This window comes from Centruroides sculpturatus, unplaced genomic scaffold, assembly GCF_000671375.1.
Source record: "Centruroides sculpturatus isolate CEXI.00-Female unplaced genomic scaffold, Cexi_2.0 scaffold15, whole genome shotgun sequence".
In the NCBI taxonomy this organism is placed as follows: Eukaryota; Metazoa; Arthropoda; class Arachnida; order Scorpiones; family Buthidae; genus Centruroides; species Centruroides sculpturatus.
This window is the reverse complement of record NW_019384585.1, coordinates 1,062,518-1,089,263: the sequence shown is the minus strand read 5'-3', so window position 1 is coordinate 1,089,263 and position 26,746 is coordinate 1,062,518. Positions and strand designations below refer to the sequence as shown.

Below are 26,746 nucleotides of genomic sequence, written 5' to 3'. Positions count from 1 at the left end.
TGTCGGCTTCTTATAGCAACACAGCTTCCCTATCATCAAATGTCACGGCACGCCCCTGATGTACAATACAGTACTGTACCTAAAACACGCCATTTTATGCAATATAGTGTATTCGTTGACAATCCAATAGGTTTTTCAGTCAATTTGAATATAGTATAGTCATGCACTTAGGATTGATACGAATAAATTTGCAACGTTCGAATTTGTGAAAATACAAATACCCCAGATAATCCGGCACCAATCTGGTCACGTAGGTACAGTACTTCATTAACAAACTTCTACTTTAACTTAAATTATAAAACATAATTGAGAGAATAAATACAAGAAAAATCATTTGGACGCATCTTTCATCCTTAATCAGTTTCATATCATTTTTAAGTAGACTTTAGTTATGGTGACCAACTTAGAACTTATTTGGAAGTCATAAATGATAAAGCAAGAAAAATTTACTTTACACTAACAATGTGTGTTAGCTCTCAGGAATTTGCATAAAATAGCATTTTAAGTAAACAATCTTCAAATCTAAATTAAATATTTAAGACATTAAAAATTCTTTTTAATATTTTCATAGGCATTTGGCAAGAACTAGTCAAATATTTTTACAGGAATTTTCACTCCAAATTCACCCTTTAGCATATCAAGAATTTCTAGAAAATTTTTCCCCAAGCATTTTGTACATAATAATTAAATTGTTAACAAATTCAAAATTTTATTGTTATACAGAGATCTACAGTACATGAAATACTTATCACATGTCATTAGAAAATTGTGTCTACACACAACTTAATCTACAGTACAATGGTTCTCTTGCACAACTGGTGGTAATTTCATATAGATGAATATGTATAGTACATATTGAAGAAATTACCATTAGTAAACTTTATTTATTTATCGAATATACGTTAGGAAATGCCTTTTCGAGTTCATCTTTTATGCGCAAAAGGTAAACTTGATTTGCAAAAGATTGAATTTGGATGAAATTCACATATTTTGGAAAATCAAGTAATAAATTAAGATTTATTTAACATCAAGCATTCTAAATTTCTCCAACTGTGATTTGCTCATGGTTTGCTTGTGCAATTTAATTTTTATAATATTAAATAAGGGCAGTTAATATTTTAACTATTGTTTCTGGTCAACTCTTACCATTAACACAAAAGCAACAGTTGCGTAGGGAATGATATATATGTTCTATTTTTCTGTCAATTATAAAAGTATCTGGAACAAGATGTTAACATAAGTAACACATTATACAATTCTCTATAAGAGAGTTATAACATTAAAAACTAGAAGAATATGCTTTTATTTTACTGATTAGAGTTACAAATATACTGATATATTGTGTCTATTTGGTCTCAAGTCATTTTTATAATCTCATAAATATGTAAAAACGAATATTTTCACAAACAACAAAAATATAAAATATATAAACTTAAACAATTTGTTCGATTAAAAATAAACTCTCAAATTGCAGATACAATAGATTTATCTTAAAACAATTATATCTACTCATGATTTTGGTTACAAAATATTTGATTATTTTACCTAAAAATATTAGTTTTTCTTTTTAAGTATATTATATATTTCTAATATATTAATGAATAAAGCTTTTTATCATAATTATGAATTTTTAGATTGTTGCAGACTATTTGTGACATCTGATATATTCGATTAATTCCACTAGTGCTTCGGAATCCCTGTAGGCAATCATTCCAGTTTTATTGCACCATCGGTCGACTCCCTGACTGTCCTCTTCGACGGAGTGGTAAGACAGTTGTAGACTGCAGAGGCTATCCTGTAGGTCTCCGGATGCTGTTGCCAGAATTTTCTGATAGCTCACGATGCCTCCACCAAGAGACAGCAGGAGCGAATGTGGTGCACATGCATCCCACCGGTAGGTGGAATGTTTGGAGAGTACATAGAAGTCTGCCAGACCCAGACACACTGCCAGCAGTTTGTATCCGGCTCCAGCGACAAATACGACTTCATATTTCTGTTTTAAGATACGCACTAGTTCTTCATCATCACTACTGCTCATAACTACCCTACCGGTCTGCTTTCCATCTATATGTTTCAGTGATGATTTGTTTATTCCATTCCAACTCAATCCCCAGAAGTATCTACCTGACCACCTAAGAAATAGATACAGAAAAATTAATCACTAGATGTTTATAATAAATAAATTATTAAAAGACGGATTTTGTCTATACCTATTCAAAGTGGAATCCCAAATGTGGAATGGCTGATTAATTACTCCCAAGATGGGACGGCCACTTTCTAAATGATACAAACCAATTAACACACATACGCATTTCAAACCGGATGTAACCAATTCTGATAAATTCAGATCTTCATAGATTCCATAAATATATTCAGATGTGGAATCTGAAGAATATTATTATTTCCAATTAAATGTAAAACACATGATAAGTTGTATTTAAAAAGAATAAAATCTCACCAATGGGATCTATCCAAATTCCAATTTTATCTAATGGTAAATTAACTGCTTCATCAAAAGGTGTAATGATATCAACATTAACATTGCGATGTACAGCCAAGGCTAAGAGTCTAGCTGCTTCTACATTTCCATCCAGAACTGTAGTCAATTTGGAAACTGTACTTTCCTGAAATTTATCTATTACAACAGAAATAGATTCTCCCAAGGCATTAGTAAAACAATTTTCTTCTTCTCCATAAATGTGAGAACCAATATCTGGGTACTAAATATAAAGAATTAAGTTATCAAATTATTGTGATGAAATTAATATAGAATGCAACACTTACTTTTCTATCAAGATCATATCGTATAGTTTCCTGGACTAGCACATCAGCCAGGGTCTTAAAATCTCTGATAAACCGCCTATTTTTCTTATCATCTTTCTTTTCTTCTATCAGCAAAGAGAACAGCTCTCGCTCTGCTCGACAGGAACGTGCAATTTCGGCAGCCTTTTCTGAAACATTTATCACATCACGCAACAAACTATCTGCAGGCTGCAACCTGGAACAGTCTACGGCCATAACCATTCAAAATTCTGCCAACAGGAAAAAATGCAGTATTAACAAAATTTAAAAAATAATTTTTTAAATATTTATATAAAAATCAACTTAATCAATGAATATCAAATTTATTTTATAGCTACCACAAACATTCATGCAAAATGTCATCGTATTGATGTGAAAAGTAATTACTGCAAAAATAAAATTCATTTATGTTTAAAATCTGCAAATTCAAAAGTACAATACAATTAACAGAGATGATTTGGCATTGGGTATTTACTTCAAGTACCCAATGCCAAATTTTCCTTTTTTTAAAACTACTAATACAAAACAATTTAAATAAAATATTAACATATTATAAGAAAACGATAATTCAAAGCCAGTATCCAAAGTTTTAAATTAACAAAGATATACTACTCAAATACCTTATAAACTGCGTCCAAATTTATTAATAATTTCAAACGTTTTTGGTCATTTTTAATGACCTTTATCAAGAACGAATGAAAATCAAATGCTGACTGACTTGTATTAATGATAAATGCGTTTTGGAACACTTAAGAAAAAAAAACTTTTAGTGCGTAATCTCATGCTGTTGGGTTACCATTATAAGTGGGCATAAATAAAATAAGATAAAATAATAAAAACTGATAAGATACATCAATAAATACATAAAAATAAAACATGACCATAAAAGCAAAAACATTAATGCATGTGTAGCTAGATTGCATACTTAATATGCATATTTTTCTAAATGTATTCTCACTATATACTGTCACTTCGCTACAGTTCTTTTTTGTTGAAATGTTACATTATGATTGATCTCCAAGCTGCTGATGTCTTACTTATTTCTCTAAAGTTGACTGCTTGTCCTTCTTGACTGGTTTTGTAAATATGCCAAGCTTCTGCATACTTGGTGTTTTTTGTTGTGAATTTTTTGTATCAACTTTGTCTTATCGCATTCCGCTATAACTTCTAGAGGGTCTGCTAGAATGTATGTTGCTAGCACTGTGACTGGCTGCTCATTTCTTATGTTTCTTTTGTGCTCCATCAGTCTTTCTTTGAGCGCTCTCCCTGTAGTTCCAATGTAAAACAGCTCTTTCTGTCGCCTTTTATCTGTTATTGGAATCCTATATACTCCGGGAAGAATGTTTGGTCTACTTCATCTTTGTCTGCTCTTAACATTTGATAAACTGTATGATTCCTTTTGTAAATTACTTTTTTGTTTGTTGCTGCTCCAATTCTTTTGTAGACATTGTTAACATTTATAAGGTATTTGAGTAGTATATCCTTGTTACAATATGCAGTCTACAAAGAGATTAGTTTTAAATTAAATTAATTAATTGTCAGAATTCCAGAGCACAATACAATGAGAAGCTCTGTAGTGCTTGCAATGTATATTAATTTTGGTTAATTCTTTTTATATATTGTGATGATATGAAACTGTGCTTTACAATTTGTTTATGCTTCTAACACAATAAAGTGGTATAAATTAAGACACTTGACGGGTTTTCTCATCTTTATTTAGTTGAATAATAATTTTTATCTTTTATAGTGGTTTTTCCATTTCTTTTAGTTATATATTTCTCAATCTTATTTGCTAGATTTATTTTGATGATTTTTGATTCTGTATCATTTAACTTATTACATATACGATCTATGTCTGGTATTATGTCCAAAGCATTCCATTGGTTAGGTCCATTAAAATCTAGTCCATTTTGTATTGACAATACAAAATGGACTAGATTTTAATGGACCTAACCAATGGAATGCTTTGGACATAATACCAGACATAGATCGTATATGTAATAAGTTAAATGATACAGAATCAAAAATCATCAAAATAAATCTAGCAAATAAGATTGAGAAATATATAACTAAAAGAAATGGAAAAACCACTATAAAAGATAAAAATTATTATTCAACTAAATAAAGATGAGAAAACCCACCAAGTGTCTTAATTTATACCACTTTATTGTGTTAGAAGCATAAACATAAAAATCTTTTTATATATATTTAAAACTAGCAGGTAAGCCTGGCATTGACCAGGCAAAAAACACTAAAATTATTTCATACTTCTAACCCTTTATCATATTACATTATAGTATTTAGTTTATACAACTACAAAGGTTATCTTATGTAAGGGTTTATCATACCAAGTGACCAATCTAACATAATTTAAAAATTCTTTATTCCTCTACTGTATATCAGAGGTTCCCAACTTGTGTTCCACAGAACCCTAGGGTAATGCCAATAAAATTTGGGGTTCCACAACAAAACCCATTGAGTCTAGTGATATATGAATGTGCCAATGCAGATTTAGGACATGAGGTGTAATTGTTGTATTCTAGGATAGTGTCCTCTGTTGACATCCTGTACACTTGCTAAAGTTATTTAGAGCTTTATAAACAGTACAGACCGATTTATTCGTAATGGAACAAACCAAAGTCATGATATAATGTTTCACAAGATAATGAAATCCATAAAAACTGTAAAACTTAACCTAAAGCTAAAAAATCATAAAAAAGTAAACAGAAGTATCTATCTGTATCTCAAGCCTATTGAATCTAATGTGAATCTAATGATGGGAATGGCCAGTCAGATGCTGTATTGGTAGTATTGTAGTGTATTGCACATACTATGATACTAGTCATAGGACACTCCTCAGACGAGTGTCAGATGTTGCCAAGGGGCTAATGTGAAGAAAACTCTTGTTGTCAGTCTATGGAGATGCGTGAATCCACAACTGACTGCCAGTGTTTGGTGATTTTATAAACTCAGTTATTGGAGGGTACTTGTTAAGCTGCAATTTGAAAAAATTGTAGATTGATAAATCCCCACTTTCGTCAGTCTGTCCTTCCTTAATCTCCAGAATGGAGTTAGATAGATGAATGTTGACACCAGATATGGAAAGCTTAAGAGGAGGTGGTGACTAACTATATACAAATTTCTGGTTTGCACTGGAAGTCATGTTATTTCAATTCAAAAATTTTCCACTAAACAGAGTTAGATATATAACTAGTATGACTCTACTGCTAACAGAAAAAGCATGATGTACAAGGGAAAACACAACACTCTATGCAGGAAAGTGCTGTGTGCTACCTGTTGCAGTAATTAAGTGAATATAATATAATTAAAAAAAAATATATATATATATATCTTTTAATATATTTTTTGTATACATATATATGATATAAATGATATATATATCCTTTTTTTCTCACTGATTCAGGCATTCAGGTAATGACCTTGACTATTCACAATAACGTTGTATGGGCTATTCTATTTTGTGGACATACCCTACTCTCTAGTAAATACAGTAGAACCTCCATTATCCGGATTGTTCAAAATAAACAAAAATTTTACGAATTTGCTGATTTGCACTTGGCGAATTACGACACTGTTTATGTACTTGATGGAATGCATAACATTTTTTGTTTCAACAACGTCTCACTCAGCACAGTGGTCGTAAACTCATAAATATATTTTACGCAGTAATAAAAATATAACTTGACATACGTATTTATAAATAATTTATATTCAAATTACATCATTTCTATGACCAAGGGCGGCGTAAGGCATGGACGACGTGGGCCACCGCCTATGCCTCGCGGTCCGAAGGGCCTCGCGCCTCGAAGGTTTATGCATTACTTAAAAGCCGCGAACGCGACGAAAAAATTTTACTCGTCATAAAACGATAAATAGTTTGTCAAATTTTTATTCATAAAAATGCAGTTTCAACTGCTTTTTATTTTATAAAATCCGTCTTCTTGCGCCACCAGAGGGCCTTTTAAACAATAGGTAGTCTGTTAGCGTTGGTCAGTAGTAGTCCAAATTCAATACGAACGTTTGTTACTTGAAAATTTGATCACGATTTAAATACAATATTTATTTTTAATATTACCGATATGTCATCGAAAAGAAAATGTGTTGTATCATCATTAAAAGACAAATTAAAGTATTTGTTTCGATTATCCGGATTTTTCCTTATCCGGACTACCTTCATCCCCAATTAGTCCGGATAATCGAGGTTCTACTGTAATTATGGTTTTTCTGTTTTTTTTAATAATGATTTTAATTTATATAAATTTTAATCTAATTTTTTTTGTAGATGTCCTATAAGACGACCCCGGACTTTGGGAGCCTTTCTTTTTATGATTCAACTATCATCTTATCTGCAGAAATATATGGTAATTGATTTATAGAAATCCAATCAATATTCTGGGGTGGGATGCATGACATTATCTGTTAGAAGTATGTGAATTTAAGTGTCAAGTTTTGTAGCAATTGACCAAATGATCTAGGTGTGCATAGCAAACTAACAAACAACCTCATTTATATACGAAGGTAATCCCAAAAGTAAGGTCTCCTATTTTTTTTATAAGTTCAAAGAAATGTTTATTTTCAATGAATTCACATCATTTTAAAGCTTGAACATTTATCTATTTTTCTGCATAATTGTCATTTCAGTTGATGCAGTTTTGTAGGCACTGTGGCAGTTTATGTATGCCCAGGTCATGGGACCCATCTTGTGCACACCTTCCGATATTGGAACTTTTCCATTAAAATCCTATGAATAGTGTTTCAGGAAACCTGAGGAACCAAAATGCACAGATAATCTGTAGAAACCTGTAAATCTTCATGCATGGTTTGCTCAAGCTTCATCACTGTTTTGTTGGAAATTGATGGTCTCCCGATTCTTTCTTCGGTGTGAATTTCACTATGACTAGTGGCAAACTTCCTAAACCACCTGCAAACATTTTTGACATCCATGCACGACTCGCCCCACGCTTCTGTCAATTGGCGATGAATTTCAATCGGTTTAACATGAAATGGCAGTGAGCTAGTATGACATGAGCATACAAAAACTGCCACAGTGCCTACAAAAATGCATTGACTAAAATGGTGATTATGTAAAAAAATAGATAAAGGTCCAAGCTTTAAAATGGTGTAAACATTATTGAAAATAAATGTTTCTTTATTTATAAAAAATAGAAGACCTTACTTTGGGTATTACCCTCCTATATAGATGATGGTAATACTTGTACACCTAGAACTGAACAAAACTTTAATTCAAGAATAAACAACATCCTAAACTAAACAATTAGACTATAACATAATCTTGCTGTAGCCTATATATTTTGAATTCTGTAATTAAGAAACAAACATAATTAACAATTGTGTTTGTTAATTTGATGCCATTTAAGAATCTTCAAATAGAAAATGCTTTATTAGATTAAAACAGTTTTCTAAGACTACAAATAAATTTTTTTACAGAATAATTTGATAATCTAATTATAAAAAATTTAAAATTTCACAAAGTCAGTTTATCAAAGCTGAAAAGTCTGATTTCAAACTCTTATTATTTCATTCATTATAGTTTTACTATTTTGAATAACATTAATAATAATAATAAAGCACATACTGTAAAAGAAAATAAATCCAACAACAAGCAATGTAAATTTCCTGGCTGTTATAAAAAAGAAACTTTTATATTATTAATTATTATAAAAGGCAAGAAAGGCTTCATTTTGGGAGTAGAGACAAGTTTCTCAAAATGTTGTAAATGCCCATAACAAGTAAAGTTTTCATTAAGTTAGACCCACTTGAGATGTGACACACAACTGCCTCTATCTCCCCATCACCTCAACCTATAATCATCAAAATTTAATAGCATCAATGGCCCTCATACACAAGTTACCATGCTAAATCTTGTTATTTAATCTTTAACCCATCCTGAGATATTAAACAAAATAGATGCCAACACATACACTAATTTTTTTTTGATATTTTTGGGTTGAGGGTCTGAAAACATTGAGATTCCAAAAACCTAAAGGGTTAAATGTGACAATTACATTATTATATAACAACAACTGGGAAAGTAATAGGAAAGTAAACATTTAAGATTACAACACTTTTCCATGTTATAACAGCAAAAAAAGCAGTGTTTCTAATTTTGATGCTAATAAATTGCAAAATTTATTACTTATTGATAATACTTATCCTCTTCTTAGGTTACACCAATATTATTTACATTCTGCTGATTCATAAATTCAACAGGTGTACAATACTTTAGAACAGCAATATACACATACACAATAAACAGCAAATTAAAAAAAATTAAAGAATGGAAAAAGTTTACAAAGATTGTAAAGTGTTTCTCAGTTTTAAAAAAAAATTTATNTGGGGGTCGCCACCTCTTCATTCGGAGGGTAAATCTTACCATTGGGACTTTAACAGAGCTGTACAGCATATTGATAGGAACAAAAAAGTCAAAGGAACCGTGCCTCATGGAAATTTGTAAATAACGCCCACTAGGGAGTGTCCCAGGCTACTAGTCTTACAATAAATGAAATATTATATTTACATCCCATGTTATGCATCAATAATAGATGATACTAAGCTATACTGCACAAGGGTTGTATTTAGTTCAAATGAAGTCAACGTTTCACTCATTTTTATATACTGTAACAGTCAATTGATTTTAATATACTTATCATCAATAGTCTATCTTTGTTTAAATAATAAAAGAAAAATAGTACATTGATACAAATTTTTGAAAAGATGCCTTTGGATACAAGATATCTAAAAGCAAGCAGGGACAAACAGGAAAAAGGGTGTCCAGGATAAAAATTTTGTAATGTTCAGCAGTATTTATTACTTAATTAAAGTGATTATTTTAAAGATTTTGCTTCAAAAAGAAAATGTTGAAACTTCAAATTCAAGGTGTGTCTTAGAATTGAAGAAATACAATATATACCAGTCCAAATTAAATAAATGAATATCTTGTTAAAATCTAACCAAAATTTTCATCTTTAAAATCTTTAAACAAAACTTAAAATTTGTTTACATTTTACAAAATGTTCATTATTTTTTAAATGTATATAAACTTAAAAATGCTTTTTATTGTTATTTTTAAAACTTGTTTTTGCTTGTTTATTTTTTGTTTTTTTTTTTGAAGAGTTTGGTAATATAAAATATATCAAAAGTACTTTATTTACATAATATTTGTATTTCTGCAAGAAAACCAGAAGCTTATAATTATTCAACAACAAAAGATTAATTGAAAAATAAATTATTATAATTAATAAATACATACTGTTTTGCAGAGTTGCAATTTAGTGATAGTACTTTACTTAACCATTTGTAAGTTACCTGAAATGATAGAGTAAATTCAATAATTAATAAAAATGAAACAGTTTTGGATGAACTATAAAATTTATTTCTCTCTCTTGCATTTTAAATAAGTGATAATTAATTTATTTCTTCTAAAATATTCTATAAAATAACTAACAGAATATATTGAATAATACAAGTCTATTTCTACAAATAAGCTTACATTACTTTTTGAATGAAAATATCTTTTTGTAATATTTATACACAAATAGGTCAATGTCCCAGTTTCAGAAAAATTAACTAATAAATGAAGCAAAGTGATAATGACTCAAATGTAAAACATTCTAATTTAGAAACTTATATCAATTGTTTGAAATAAGAGCATCTCATTACAAAATGGATAGAATTTTCTTAAAATTGAAAATATAGCAAATAGTAACTTCAGATTATCAGTTATTCAAAATTTGCTACTTGATACTGAAACAATTAAACAAAACTTATTTATCTGTAACATGGCATTTACAGATATTTTAATCGACCAAAAAAATTGTATGTTGAAACATATTAGTATTGAAATGTTTTGCATGAACAAAACATTTTAATCATTCAAACAATACTCAAATAAGAATGAATAAAATATTCATTTTATAGGTTAATTTAAGAGTATATTATGATTCATCAGTGTAACTTTTTTTGCTGAATCATTATTCTTTGCACACTTGAGCATTTCATAATACTTATGATAAATTTTATGTTTTGTTTTTATACAGGTAGCGTATATTGTAATTATTTATTTCTTATAAATACAATAATTATACTAATGACAGATTAATTCCATCATTTATAAAATTCACTTTATGAAATAATGTATTCAATATTTAAACTATACAATCTTATGTACAGTACCTTTTTCAAAGAAATATTTAATATCTAATGTGATGTTCTCAGTTTAATATTTAAAACTACAAATTCTAATATCTTAACAGTAATTAAACAATAACAATTAAACCTTGTTCAGCATTCCAATATTTTTGTTCTATTTTCTGTTTTTAATTTTGAATATGAAGTTCAAGATAGGCATTGGCGTAATCAGAGTTTTGTTATGGAGGGTCTAGTAGAGGCCAACCTGACACAAAATTGAATTATTTCAAATTATTGTTCATTAAGATGAAATTTCCATAAGAATCGACAATAACTTAACACACACAAAATATGAAACTTCCTTTAATCATAGTGCCAACAGTTTTTTCCTCCAGGCCGAATTGGAAAGAAAACTTTTTTCACTGCCCAAACCAGAGGTGGCTCTAGCAAGATTTTCAGGTGATGCGAGAACTTATTGTGGCATCACCCCGTAGAGAGACTAAACTACATAGAGATTACAGATACACTTTTCACATTGCACACAGAAAGCCATTGACCTTTTTTGTTTTTTTTTTTTTTTGTGTCAGAATTTCTCAACTTTCCTATAACTTCACATTGTAAGGATATAAGGAATTATCACGGATCCATTTGAGCAATTATTTGAAGTTAAGTCCAATATTCAGAGATTAATTGTAGGCCGCATAAATTTATTAAGTGGTCCATATGTTGGCTATGCCTGATCTAGAGTTTCAGTGGATATGTTACTGCTAAAGCTCAAAAGTCGTTAATGTGTATATTACCTAGCTAATCTGCAGATTAACTAGGGTAATCCGTTAAAGTTGTGAAAATTGTTCCATTTCTCAACTTACCTAAATAATGTGCAGAGTATCTAGGTAATCCGCACATTACCTACTAGGCACTTGGTAAAGTGAAAATAAGATCTTTGCCACAAATAGATGTGCCACGAATAGGTGTGCTTGTCGCAAAAACCAATTGCTATGAAATTCAAAGTGTCACCAATCTTTAGACTGCACTAATAAGTAAGCACAATTGGATAATGTTACCTATAGTGAGTAAAATGGTGGCTCGTCTCTGATTCCAACAAAGAGAAGAAAGGAAACAGTGGGAACGCACGTTCAAACCTAACCTAACCTATTCTAATAATTTGGGTGGTAATAATTATGATAATTTATTAGATTAGGTTAGGTTAGGTTAGAACGTGCATCCCCACTGTTTCCTTTCTTCTGTTTGCTGGAATCAGAGACGAGCCACCATTTTACTCACCATAGGTAACATTAACTGCACAATTATATCATGTGATCACCAGAAAAAGTATGGTAACTTTATTATTTTTCGTCTCCGATCCAAAAGTAGGGTATTGTTGAAGTCGTCTCGGTCTCCTCAGTTCAGATAGATACTCAAAGTCCCGAAATTCCATAGGTGGTTATCTATATAATAATTTCCCTAATTGTATTAATATTTTAAACCGTTTGATTTTTTGTATGCTTTTTAATTGGTTGATGATTGATTCTATCAACTTGATTCTTTAGATATCGAAAATTAAATAAAGAACATTATGTTAATTTAAGCGTACAGAAACATTGCTGTTGTTCCAGCAAAGATCTTATTTTCACTTTACCGAGTGCCTAGTAGGTAATTTGCAGATTACCTAGATAATCTGCACATTAACTAGGTAATTTGAGAAATAGAACAATTTTAGCAACTTTAACGGATCACCCTAGTTAATCTGCAGATTAGCTAGGTAATGTACACATTAATGACTTTCGAGCTTTAGCGGTAACAGATACACTACACCCAATTTGCAAAAAGAAATAAAAAGCTGAAGCTAATTTAGCTTCAGCTTTTTATTTCTTTTTGCAAATTGGCTCAACACTTTTTTGGCTGTAATTTTCTGGGGAGGGCACCAGGTTACTGGGGGGTGCCAACCCATGCCCTTCCTGGCTACACCCATGAAGATAGGTAATAGGAAAACAAGTCTAGTATGTATTTAATTAGCTTACTCATCCATGTGACAAGTTGAATGCATCAATACTGAAATTTTAAGATAACAATTCTAAGTTAACATTATAACTAAATGTAAGCCTGATAGTGAGATGGTGCCTAACCTTAAATTACTTAGTATTAAGCTAGCATTTAAAATTTTTTTTTTTATATATTTAGAAATAATAAAATCAAGTATAAAATTATTTCAATTAATTACTCAATAGATATGCTTTGATATTCGATGTTATCAAAGTAAATAAATATACTAAAAATTTTTATATTAACATTAAAATACATTATTTATAAAATCACAAGTATTTTATTAACACCCATTTCACTTATTATACTCATTCTTTAACATTAGTCATGGTAAAAAAATATGGAAAGCAACTCTCCAACCATATTTGTTGATTTATATCTAAAGTTTATTTGTACTACAGTTGTAAATGATTTAATATAAGTTGAATTTTTAAAGAAAATATGAATAAAATATAAGTCATTTGAATGACTCAATGCTAGAAAAATCAAATTATAATTTTAAAATCTACACACAGGTAATTTAAAAAATATTAAAGATCCTTTGTCCACGACAGAAATACCTTGTTTTATTCACTTAATACAAAACTATCAGGTACTTATTTACAATAAACTCAATCTGTATTTTGATAAAATATTAATTAAAATTTGAATTCTTACATGTATACCATTCATTTAAAATAATGATGATGGCACTATTTATAAAGAACGTTTCTTTTTTAAATCTATCAAAATCATCGTTATTTTTCAATACTCATTGCAAAAAAAATTGCCAAACATATCCTTGTAAATATCATCTAAGTGCATATCATTAAAGTTTCAAAAACTCAATTTTAAATAAATTCATTATTCATTACAGTTATTTAAAAACAGTAATGTATTCAGTAGTTTGGAATTAATCAATTATATATAGGCTGATTCTAAATATATGCAAAAAATTTTCATACATTTCAAATCACCCTGTATATGATATAGTATGGTGCTAGGTTTTATACATTAATTAAAAACTGTAAGCTTAGAAAGTCAAAATTATTCTTTGTTCAACCATGTTAATTTGGTACAAAAAAATTATTTTTATTCAAATTTAGATTCTATAATAAGTGTTTTGTAAACTTAACAAATCAATTTCAAAAGAGTTCTGTATCATTTGTACAGTATTTATTTCAAGCTGTGATTGAATACAGAATTGTCAAAAACATTACCAAATAAAGAATAAATTTCCTATAGTAGTTTGACCATTTAAATCAATCATATATGAGTTATACATAATTTTATAGATCAGCTAAGTGCAGATTATCTTTCCACTTATATATTATATAATGAGTCTTTGTGAATAACTGTAATAATATGCAATTAAAATACTCAACTAAATATTAAACTTTAATTTTTCTGCCCAAAATGTTTATTTTTCTTGTCATAACTTTAAGTGCAAACACTCTTAATTAATTATTATAATACAGTTGTCTCTTGATAGTCCGACGTTTTGTAATCCGACATGCTCAGTAGTCTGACACACCTCCCGTCAAGGTCACCATAGTTTCCTTTACGTGTCTGCTTGCACAGAAGCATGTCACAATATGAATCTCCCCACTCAATTCTTACATGATGACACACATTTCGTGTGTTTTCCGTGAGCAGTTCTGTTCGAACAGTTGGAGTAGAGTTTTTGTGTGTGTTTTGTGTGTAGGGTTTTAGTGCCATACTTTTATTTAATTACCCTTCACAAATCGCATGATTCAGTAATCCAGACACCCCTTTGGTCCCATACCTGTCGGATTATCAAGGAACAACTGTACTGTACTTGCAATTATTATTTCAAACAGGCAATGCTATAAAATTAAACTAAACATATTTCTTTTAAGAATTGAAGTCAAGATAAGATGTTACAGACAAAACTACCAATTTCCAAATAATGTTTTCAAAATATGATTTATTATTGTTATTTGAATGGGGATCACTTTCTGAAATTTTATATGAACTAACATATGTTTAATGTTATATTATCATATAATAAATTTTATAAATTATATTCCTCTTCAACTATATTCAAATATCCAAGGATTTAAAATATGCAAGACAAATTTACATTGCATTTGATATAAACTGAGTATTTTTTTGCAGTAATTTGCAAATATACTTTATTTAATGTTAAGGTTATTCAATCAAAAACCAATTAAATTTCCCAAATTATTTATCTTAATAATAATAATATTTAATTAATGTTTAAATAATAATACAGAGTAATTATATATATAGTAAGACCTGCTTAACATGGGGATGTGTTCCTAGACGACAAAGTGCTAAGCAAAACAGCATTAAACGAAATCATTTTAACATAGAGTAAATAGGGAAAGGGGAACACATGACCAAAAATAAACAAATTTTACTATAATTTTAAATTATTTTTATATTAATTTGCATAATAATATATGTTAAATAATACATAAACATATGCACACAGAAATGTAAAGTTCGTTTTTGTGACGAAGTCCTGGCTTTTCTGAAATTCTTCTTTTGCGATAAAGTTATGTAGTTTCATTTGTTGCTTTTTTCTTTCCTTAAATGTCAATAGCAGAAGATTGCATCCAAAATGCCTCATTTTGTTTTGCACTCCTTCCAAAATCTGGATCATTTGCTACAATTTGATCAATGATTTCAGTTATCGTTATCAGACTTTTACTAAGGAAATCTTTAGAGAAATTCTTTGGGTTCTTCGTTTTCAGAATCACTATTTTCCAGTTCTATATGAATTCTTTGTTCTGCCAGTTCTTGAAGATCGTCATTGGTAAAGCTCTCACCAGAAACCTGCAGTAATTCCTCCATATCCTACTTGTCTACATCTCCTAGTCCTGCTGTACCAATTAGGTTGACAATTTGGCCAACCTAACGATACAGCGATAGGCTCTTCTAGTCGAGAATTCTTGGATACCTTCAGCCATAACTTCTTCCACACTCCACTCATGCATTTTTCAGTTAATTCTTGCCAAGCGAAGCTGATATTGCTTATGATATCCAAGATGTAACATTTTTTCCAAAACTGCACAAAACAAACATAGATTTAAGGGAAGTATAGCGCTACAATGAATTACCACCTTTTGCTGATTGATTCATGTTCATAAATAATCGTATTATATACGAAACAATAAAATGCTGTGATAATTTGAATCTATGTAAATTTTGAGCATTTTTTAAGGCTTTGAGCAGACATGTTACATCGAATCAACATTAATCGAGGCAGTGTTAAGTGGGGTATTACTGTATATATTAAATTGCTCTGTATTATTAATTAAACATCTGTCCAAACTCGAAATTTTAATACTGAATGAATATTTCAAGAGTTCCAAAGCCTTATGTACCATATATCTCGGCAGATAAGACAATAGTTGAATCATAAAAAAAAAAGCCCCCCAAAATCTGGAGTCGTCTTGTAGACAGATACAAAAAAAAAAATTAGATTGAAATTTATATAAATTAAAACCATTGTAAAAAAAAATGGACAAACCATAATTATTTACTAGAAGAGAGTAGGGTATGTCCAAAAAATAGAATAGCCATACATCTTTTTTTTTTGAATAGTCAAGGTCATTACCCGAATGCCCAAATCAGTGCCAATGCTTTCAACAATTGCAAGGCAGTGCTGCAAGCAGTGGCGTGCCGTCATTAGAAGCATTGGAAGCGCCGCTTCCCTCGTATTCTCTAAAAAATAAATAAATATTAATTTTAATTATATGAAAATAATCGCACAATATTTTATTATAACCGCATTATGTATCTTATTACAAATTTCTATACTACACGTGGAAAAAAAAATTGCTATTGTATATTAGAATATTAGTGGCGGAGTGGAATCTCCTGTATTTTCAGATTACGAAAAGCCAGATTTGCGCATGCGCTTTACAGAGCACCAACCTCACCCGGTTTAGCCGGTGGAAGCCTACGACCTTGGGTGAAAGCTGCACACATATAAAGATTCCAATTCTATCAAGGACCGGTTCTGGGCTGTTAGCCGCCTGCCCACTAGATATTTCGATTACGTGAATAACGAGTAGATTTATAACTTAACCCAACCGATAAGAATTTACTGGTATGTTTTTACGATAGTTCTGTATAGTTGACAGGAGTTTAAAAAATCCATTAAAATATTTGATATATTTATTCCGCTCTCCGATTTTATATTACTCACGGATTTCGATGTTAAACCAGTGATATTACGATTTCGTACATCCCATCTTTAAGGGGATGTAGAAAAAAACGTGTACAATTCTTGTATAATGTTAAAAAATTAACCGTTACTTCGACAGCGTCATTTACAACTAAATTTAATGAATGAGAGAGATGCACGAGGTACAGAAAAGGCTCTAGAATTTATTTTCCTTAAATTTACGATTTATGTATCCGTTTGTCATAAAAATTTGTCTTTCCACTTTTTTCCCGAGACTACAAATATTCGAGTACAAAGTAACTGGTTTCGACTTATTTCTACTTAAGTAGTAGTTAAATAATTAAGCGATTAGGGAATTGGGGACATAAACAAAACCCTGATGAAAGAGCCGGAATATTACTTAAACAAAAGCTTAACCGAACCAATCTATAGCCGAGTACAGTGGGGACTGATTTCTTCGAAATACTGTATTAGATGTAATAAAGACAGAAATTTTTCCAGTTCGACGAGAGTGACCGAAAAGTTGTAAATTTTGGAAATTTCCGTGGACAACACCTGGTCCTAAAACGAATTAGTTAGAAAACAAAAGACGGACAATCTATTAAGTTTAACATATAGACTTTTACAGCTATGGTGAGAAACGTTTAAAATTTACAAGAACCCTGTCGCGTCTTTTGAGGTATATTAGTGATGCGACAAAAGAAACATTTGACATTGCCAAATCCCGAGGGTATCGGCACCCTCGGGATTTGGCAGCCCGCGTGCATGTACAGTACACACCGCACACCTAGCAGGACCGTCTCTGATTCCACTCGTAGGGAGCTATTTGACTAAGTGGTTAAGATTTAAAGAGTAAAGAATATTTTATGTTATTTTCATGTACGTTTCATTACAAAGTTATATTTAATTATAATTTTCTTTAAAAGTATATTCATACAATTGAAGAATGTTTTGTACCAGGTATGTATATCCACCACACATTTTATTTCACCAAGTAAGTTTTTATAATTTTATTTTTAATTTTAGCCCTTATATCGTGGCTAGCGATTCGGAATGTAATTGCGATATTGAAAATTTATTTTAAAAAAGTTTTGGCTCGAGATCATATAATGAAAAAGAAAACATTATTAAAAGAGAAAGGCCAATGCCTAAGTTAAATATAAACGCTTCAAAAAAAAAATTTGTTCGATATTTTCACGATAAAATGGCTCTGTAAATGCATAAAAATGCATTTACAGAGTGAAATTAGTGTGTGGAATAAGAATGTCTTTGACAATTTAGCTGGCAAAAGACACGAAAAATCGTCGATTCTTTCGTATTTGAAGCAATTTGGAAATCGAAGCGGAATAGAATTTAACATTAGTAAATAATATAAAATAAATATTGAAAATTGTAACGAGATAATTATGGGTAATAGATATAATATATCTAAATAAATAGATGTTATATATTTTTATCAAAGCAAGAATTGGCATTTAGAGGGCATATGGAATATATTGGATCTAATAACAGAGGTAATTATAATGAACTTGTTTATTAAGTACGTCGGATAAATAATCTATTAAAAATGCATTTAAAGAAAGAATTAACTGATTGTCCCTGGATGCCGGCTTCTTATAGAAACACAGCTTCCCTATCATCAAATGTCGCGACACGCCCCTGGCTGCAAGGTTCAAAAAAATAAAATTTGTTCATTTAAAAAATTATGAATAGGACATAATTTCGTATACACTATACAGTATTATTATTCAGGTGATGATTGCTGACCTAAACTAAATTCATAGGCTGTTGATAGTTTGGGGGTGGTCTTATAGGACAGATATATGCTTACTATAAAACTTGAATGAAAATTTATACCTTGTCTTATCTGCCAAGATATATGTTATTTTACATAAGCATAATTTTTTCATGGATTCATTCTATAGAGAAGTGGTTCTTAACCTTTTTATACTTGTGGCCCACCAAATATTTCATAATTGTTTTGTGACCCCCATGTTTTTAAATAATAATTTATATTTGTTAAATTATCTATAATAAACTGATTTTTTTATTATTGCTTTATTTTTAAACTTCCAAGCATTAATAGTTTCTTAGAATTATTTTGGAATAAAAGAAGTAAATACTGCAGTGTAAGTAGCATATTTGCATTTATTTCTTCTGTACTAACAAAGTTGTATGTAGGAAGAAATAAGAAATAAAGTTTCGTATTTAGTTTTTTTTACTTATCTTTCTTATTTCACTTTTCAATGCGATATTCAGTTATACATGAATTTTCTTATTATTATATTCTGAAGGAAATTTTGCATAATTTGGTGGCCCCCGGAAAACTTCTTATGGGCCCCCGTTAAGAAACACTGCTATAGAGAACACAGCAAACATCTTGAAATAAGATAAATATAAAATATTTTTTTAGGTTTTTACAAAATTTTTATTTTATTAAGCTTTTCTTAAAATTTTAATTAAAATTTAAGAATTCTAATAAACTATTCATTTTAAATTTTAAAATTCACAATTTTTGTATTTTATAAGTATTGAAAATAGTTTTATTGTCTTATATGCATATTTGGATAATGTATTTACTGCTGTAAGATTTATTACTACTATAAAAGTTAATAATGAAATTTGATTTAATGAACAGTTTTATTGTTATATAATTAAAAGAATTATCACATATGAAGTTCATTCTGTCATGAAGTTTCCTCAATTTAATTCAAATCAATATGTGAACAAATTACAAAATTAAAGATCTGACTAATGTCAGACATTATCTTAAATAATTAATTTTAATTTAAGCATGTTTTTATTGTAAAATTTAACTTTTGTATGCCTCAAAACTATCAGAGCAATTTATAAAGTAATAAGACTAAGAATTTTACAGACTTAAATAATTATATTTTATAAATTATATATCAAAGTGTTATGATTTTTTTAAAAAATTATATATTATTAAGTTTAACGAAGTGAAGACACTCATTTCAATCATAAAATAATCTATCATCAAGTAAACATGTCTTGAGTTTTAATAATTGTCAATTAAATGAATTTTAATGTATCCTTTATCCTTATTTTCTGCATATAACTGATATATATTCATGCATTGATAAATTCAGTCTGTCTACAACAGAGATGCATAGGTTACCATTATATGAAATGGGCAGTTACCCTTGACACCAAACAAAGTAGATCATTTCTTGCCTCAAGGGAAGCAGCAGAAGTGGAGTGAATAAACTGACAATAGTATTTACAATTGTTACTAATTCATATAACTTTAATAAACTTATTAAAATCCAATTACTATTTGGGTATCATTTGCTTGGAATGCCAATCTTTCACATACTGTCAGGTATTTTAAAGACATGTTCTCATTTAATTTGTAAAACCTATAAAAAAAAATATTACATCTTTAGAAACTGGTCTTTTAAGTTTGAAAATAAAGCAACTGATTTTTTAAATATTGATTTGTTTTATTATTGAGCATTATATAATGACTGTCTAAAATAACAAATATACATTCAATTATTATACAAATTGTATATTCCTTAAGTTGTATTCTACAAGAATATAGCCACTTTTCTATATATTTCTTTTTATAACTCTCTCTTATGAGAACTGTTGAGATATATATGGATCTAAAACTGTCTAATAGTTTGAGTCCTCTTTATACTTCATATTCTGATTATCATCATCCTCATCAACTGCAAATAATATTATTAATCTATTATTTAATAAGTTTCAGACTTGGTTTTTAAAACTGTTTAGTTAAAAAATTTCTTCCAATCCCTACTTTAATTCTTAAACATCTTAGTTAAAATTTACATTATGTGAAAAAAAACATTCATTTCTGTCAAATTTGCCCAAATCTTAATGGACCAGTGTAAAGTATGGGGCACAGGATAAATTTTCTTTTGATACTCCCTCTCAGCAGTCTTCATCCTCTTTTCATATATTTACATCCCACAAAAAATTGACTTCTACTAACTTATTTAACTTCTACTGTTAAATCTCAGAAAAGTATTAGGTTGTTGCATATAAAATGGCTTATATTTACTTCTGACTTTAAATGTTTATTAATTTAAAACTTACATATTCAACCAAAATTATCTTCACCAACATTAATACACTTTTCCCAAAGCAGTAGAAAAGCATTAATGCCAATTTAATAGAAACCATGAGAATGAGAAGCCAAAAAGTCATCAAAGATACTTTTTATTATGTGCTCTTCCTTGAAGACTTTTCTTGCCAAAAAACTGTCCAAATGTATAAAAAGTATGATAGTCTGTTGGCAAAAAGTCTGGAGAATAAGGTTGCTGGAGAAGAATATCACATAAATACTTTAATTTTTGTGGTGAATAATTAAAGAACTGCAAACCTCCAAATGATGCTATTTATTTCTCTCACTGAGTTCATGTGGTACCCATTTGTTGAGCTTCTTGATTTTTCCTAACATGTTTAGATGTCGAGAAATGGTTGAATATCGTCTGGTATGTTCAACCTTTCAAAGACTTCTTGGACAGTCAGATGATGTTCTTCAATTCTGATTTTTGAGATTTGTATTCCCACAATGAAATTTTTTGAACCATTGCCTGACTGCCTGCTCACTCACAGAATCCTCACCAAAAGTTTTATTGATATTTCAGGTTGCTTTGACTGTGTTATGTCCCTGCTTATACTACATAAAAGAAAATTATTCAATTTCATTTTATTCCATGCTATCAGAAAAAAGTACTCTGAAACATGTGGAACTCACAATATAAATAAGATTACATTTTTAATTCACATATTATGTGTGCTCTTCCAATTGCACACACACACACAGCACTATTCACGCAAAAAAGTTAACCTACAAAGCCGAAGAGTTCAAATTTTAAAAAACAGTCATTTCATTTGCAACTACCCAATATTTCAGATGCACAAAAATCAAGTTTAGCATTATAGATACTTAAAAAACAATGTTAACACTGTAAATGAATATTTTTCTTTTTTGTACAGTTAACTAAAAATAGTAATAAGGGTGACTTTGAAGCAAAGAAAAGCTGTTCATTATTTCAAAACCAAACATTCATTATCGTATTACAGTAAGATACCTATCTTGTTTTCATTTTAAAAAATGTTCCTATTTCCCATAACGTTTCTTGTCTCAAAGCATCTTACATTTGATTTTTTAAAACTTTTCAATTTAAAAGTCTCTATCTAACAAATTCAAAAATAAACTAAGAACTACAAAATATTGAAATAATAATAATGTCTTTCTCTACTATTAAAAACTGGATATGCATAAACCACAAAATAACACACCTTTAATACCTTATATCTCCAGTACAAAAATATTAAAACTGACTAATGTTGTTATAATTATACACTTTTAAATTTTCTCTCTTAATTTTGTAATCTGTCATTGTTCGTTTTGCATTCTGAATAGCGGAATGTCAATCGACGTGAAAAAAGATCTTAATATTAAATCGAAAATGTTAGTTTTAGTACTTGTTTCATATTGTAGATTTAAGGTATTAAAGGTGTGTTATTTTATAATAATAACACTAATAAATACACGGCATAACTTGTATTCCAGATTATGATTTCAAAATGCTTGATTTTATGGGCAAATTATTATATTTGCATGTAGAACTATATAAAGGTGGGCCAGTAAGGTCACAGCTAAAAATCTAGGATAGAAAAGACCACATTTTGAGGTCTCTATGTATATAAAAATAGGTTATCTGCAACCTCCCAACTTCCATGTGCTATCTGCACATTTATTATATAATTACAACTATGTAGTAGACCCAAATAGATATATATACACACTAGCAGAGACGTTTAACCTATGTAAAAACGGTAGAGACACCATTTGGGATCTGTCCCAACTCCATTTATCTACCATGTAATAATAAATACGCAGATAGATAAGGGATCAACACTTGTAATTCTTAGAAATTCGCTAACGATAAGCGATTCTCCTCTACACGAAAGAGGACTTGTGAAAGCGCGCTTACATAATTTTTTCCAACTTGAACTTAATTAAACGAAACAAGTTCTAATGAAAGAACTTCGACGTCGGCCAAATCTAATTAACAGATCGTGAGCTATTTTCAGGCGTAGCTTCCGCTTCGTACTATAAATAATTAAACATCAAAACCCAACCTTGCCAAACGAATTAACCTGTCAAAATAAACCCGAACGTATCCGAATCGACAATGTTCCTTAAATTACGCCTCGGCAAGCCGGATTTTTAATTACATTTATCATTATCCGTTATAACTAGACGACGACGTCGTCAATAACAATTAAATTCTAATTAATAACCGTTAAACGTATCGGGACTTATACAATTACAAAAATTTCCTAAACATTTACGTTAACGATACGCGACGGAATATTTACCTCTCGACCATTTAATTGCATTAAATCGACATTTATCCTCTATGACGGAAGCGCATCACGTGACCGCATCTCCCCGGTCGAAAACCAGACGAACTTTTGTTACGAACGCCGTGGCCATTTTTGAATCGTTTTCGTAAATAAATACTCCGAAATCGTCTAAAATCATTTTCTTGAGTATAATATCCTTCTGTATTATTCGATTAAAAAAAAAAAAGAGGTTAAGGCAAAATTACTGGTTTGAGATTATATTCTCTGCCAGAGGACGCCATTACTGCATGTTAGGTTCTTTGTTACCAACGTGATATCGTTATATTTTTGTTTTTTTAAGAATTTTTTTGGACTGTTGGTGCAAGTTATGTACGGAAATGATCGCAACAGAAGTCCTTACTACAATGCTGTCCATCATAATCAACGATTCGACGATCCGTCGCAGGTGAAACGGAGCAAATTCGACAGGCGACCACGTTGTCTGCATTCGTCCCCTATAGGACTACCTTCGCCCGATTTATCGTCTCGTAACGCTAGCCCCAGGACACCGAATCGAAGCTATAATTTCGAATCTCCGAATTCTAATCGTTCGCCGTACTACGGCCACCATTTCGATCAATCTAATTATATATCTCCGGGTCCTTCATTCGCACGCACGCCTAATTCCAGTTGGGAATCCTATGGTTCTGGTTCGTTCGTACGCACGCCTAATTTGAGCTGGGAATCCTTTGATTCTGGTTCCGGTGGAAAGAATTATGGGAAGAAAAAGGTAGAGTTTAACGTTCATTTATATAATTGTATGCAGGGTCACGTAACGGTAATGGGAACATTTATTTATTTTACTGTAAACATCCAAGCGTGCACATCTGAAGTGCTCCACCTGAGATTCTGGGATGGTCTGCTAGTTACACTCATCCTCCCCTTCCTCATGGGGTGTTGATGGTAAAGCAGCACTGCAGCTTTAATTTAGCTGATAAGCAAGTCTGTTTCAAATGAAATTGGCTCACTTTACCAGCCATTGCACCCATTATCTCTTAGCATCCTTAATCCCTTTAATTGAAAGCACTTAATTTTAGTATAATTTTATAAGGTAAATTGAATACCTATTCCAGAATCTCTCTAGGCTTCTGCCAGTTAAAATAGTCTAAGTAAAGCAATATTAGTTCCGAGTTAATTTTAAATCACTATGCTAAATACTATTCAATCATGTTTTAAAAATTTTATTACTTTAATCCTAAACATTTCTGGGTTAGTGTTTACTACTAAGTAACGTTGCCTTTCTATTGATAAGTATGATTTAAATACCGATTTGTTTACTTAACAATGAAAGAATGATAATTCTACATTTGAAAATTTCTGTAAAGAATCAAATTAATAAACTCTTACCTGAAATCCTGAGCTACTTTGTGATTTCTAACATTGTTTTTATGCATAGTGCTTCTGATCATGTGTAAAAATTATCACGTTCTGCTCTTCCACTAACTTGTTTATTAATTTAATCCAAATTTAGGATGATATTAAATATCAACAAAATTAGCAAAATGTTCTGCTTTTTTTTTTTAAATGTAAGAGCAGACTGTGACAACTTTGTAATGTGAAACTCTTTAGATAACAAAAAAGCAAAAGTTTCTTGACAATTTTATTCCATTCCACATGTACACGTCTGACTGTCTACTTTTTCATCAATAGTAATTATTACACATCAAACTTTTTCATTGACTGGAAGTAGATAAATTATTGACCAAATCACTTCTTGCTGATTCTGGGATGATGGAAAGACCGTTGCCGTGGCTTCTGGATGTTGAGACAACTGCCATCTTACTTGAGTACAAATAATTTAAATCACAGACTCTCCCAAAATATAACATTAAACTTTTACTGATTTTTGTGATGGAACATTGCAGATTAGAAACATTGCCTATTAATTATCTAAATTTAAGTAAATATTTTAAAAAAATTACAAGCATTATATACACACAAAAATGTTTACCCACAATTTTTTATTTTTAACAGATTCATACTCTCAATTTAGAGAGTTTTATGGAGCAAAAATTATTAGTCGAGGCACACTTCTTTATAACTTAACATTTTGCAGACTGTATGGATACACCTTACGAAAATAAATTTTCCAATTCTAATTTTATGTAAACAAAACAGATATACAAAGAACTTGTTGTATATTATTACTAATAAAAAAAAAATCAAAATAAGATTGCATTCAATCAAATAACAAAAGTCATTCACTCACGAGATATTTTCATATGTACAGAGGGAATTAACGGCCAAATTATTATAAATTCTTTTTATCGACGACATAACACTGATTAATAATCAAACATCAAGTGACCATAGATCTTGTTGCTCACCTGAATCTTTATTTTGTTGTCTATTGAGAATTTCAATTTCCGTCTAGTTGCACAATTTAAAACTTTCCATTTATATTTATTTATTTTTCCCCCTAGCATAATTTCCGTGACTCCCGTCGTAGTTCCAACTGCAATCCCGGCGGAAGCGACAACATTAGCAATTATGCTAACTCTTCTATGCTTGAAGATCCTTGGTTGGAATTGGAACGAGAGAGAAAAGACAATAACTGATTACGAGATGTTTTAGCTTATCATCTGTAAATATGAACAATAATTTTACAACTACTCTTACCATCTGTACTATATGCAAGACTCATCACTTTTCTTTAACGCCTGAAAAGAGAAAAGGATAATGTATTTTAAAAATAGTTTTTAATGAAATGGCATCTGAATAAATTTATTACTTCTTCCAAAACATAACATTTTAAATATGAAATTATAATTTTGATTTTAAACAAACGGGTTTAGTGTATAGCAATTTTAATCATGTACAGTACAAACATTTTGTATATATGTATAATATACAGCAGTTATAAATAAAAACTCAATTTTTTTTTGTTTTAAAAAAATTAATTAATGTGCATATATTACAAAAAAAATTTATCTGGAATATATCAAAAGATTTATAATTTAACATTTGACAATAAAACTATTAAAGAATAATTTTATAACAGCAAATAAAATACTTAATTTACTTTTATGAATTGGAAGTGATTTTAACATAATTATTGCTTAGTTTGTAGTCTCATCACTAACATACTTAAAGAAATATTTCATTTAGTATACTAATATACTATATTAAAACAATTTACATGAAAACATTAAAAATTAACACTCA

General features: G+C 29.9%; 3 protein-coding genes across 12 annotated transcripts in view; 1 reads left to right on the top strand and 2 right to left on the bottom strand.

Annotated features, from left to right (window-relative positions):
- LOC111624569 (inositol polyphosphate 1-phosphatase-like) lies at positions 1-26,040 on the bottom strand. 2 transcript variants are annotated; one of them, XM_023367459.1, is made up of 5 exons: positions 25,909-26,040; positions 2,785-3,032; positions 2,459-2,720; positions 2,211-2,385; positions 1-2,132 (listed from the first exon to the last, which is right to left on the bottom strand). In XM_023367459.1, the coding sequence occupies exons 2-5, from the start codon at positions 3,022-3,024 to the stop codon at positions 1,646-1,648; spliced, it is 1,164 nt and encodes a 387-aa protein (XP_023223227.1). In that variant the 5' UTR covers positions 3,025-3,032; positions 25,909-26,040; the 3' UTR covers positions 1-1,645. The 2 variants fall into 2 exon arrangements, with proteins under 2 accessions (XP_023223227.1, XP_023223226.1); XM_023367458.1 differs by lacking the exon at positions 25,909-26,040 and adding an exon at positions 23,555-23,654.
- LOC111624570 lies at positions 23,767-26,175 on the top strand. Of its 2 annotated transcripts, XM_023367461.1 has the most exons (3): positions 23,767-24,188; positions 24,237-24,311; positions 26,005-26,175. In XM_023367461.1, exons 1-3 carry the CDS (start codon positions 23,910-23,912, stop codon positions 26,137-26,139), a joined length of 489 nt encoding a protein of 162 aa, XP_023223229.1. In that variant the 5' UTR covers positions 23,767-23,909; the 3' UTR covers positions 26,140-26,175. The 2 variants fall into 2 exon arrangements, with proteins under 2 accessions (XP_023223229.1, XP_023223228.1); XM_023367460.1 differs by having other exon boundaries at positions 23,768-24,311.
- LOC111624567 (cyclin-dependent kinase 12-like) overlaps positions 25,168-26,746 on the bottom strand; it is a 121,395-nt gene continuing 119,816 nt past the window's right edge. For 3 of the 8 annotated variants that reach the window (XR_002756598.1, XM_023367453.1, XM_023367456.1), the window contains 2 exons: positions 26,201-26,241; positions 25,168-26,098 (listed from right to left, as the gene is read on the bottom strand). Coding sequence is in view for 6 of the 8 variants with exons in the window: in XM_023367456.1 (XP_023223224.1) it covers positions 26,209-26,241 (33 nt within the window). In the remaining 2 variants the exon portion in view is untranslated. Of the gene's footprint in view, positions 26,242-26,746 lie in introns of all 8 variants that reach the window. The other 5 variants (XM_023367454.1, XM_023367457.1, XM_023367452.1 and 2 more) reach the window with 3 other exon arrangements.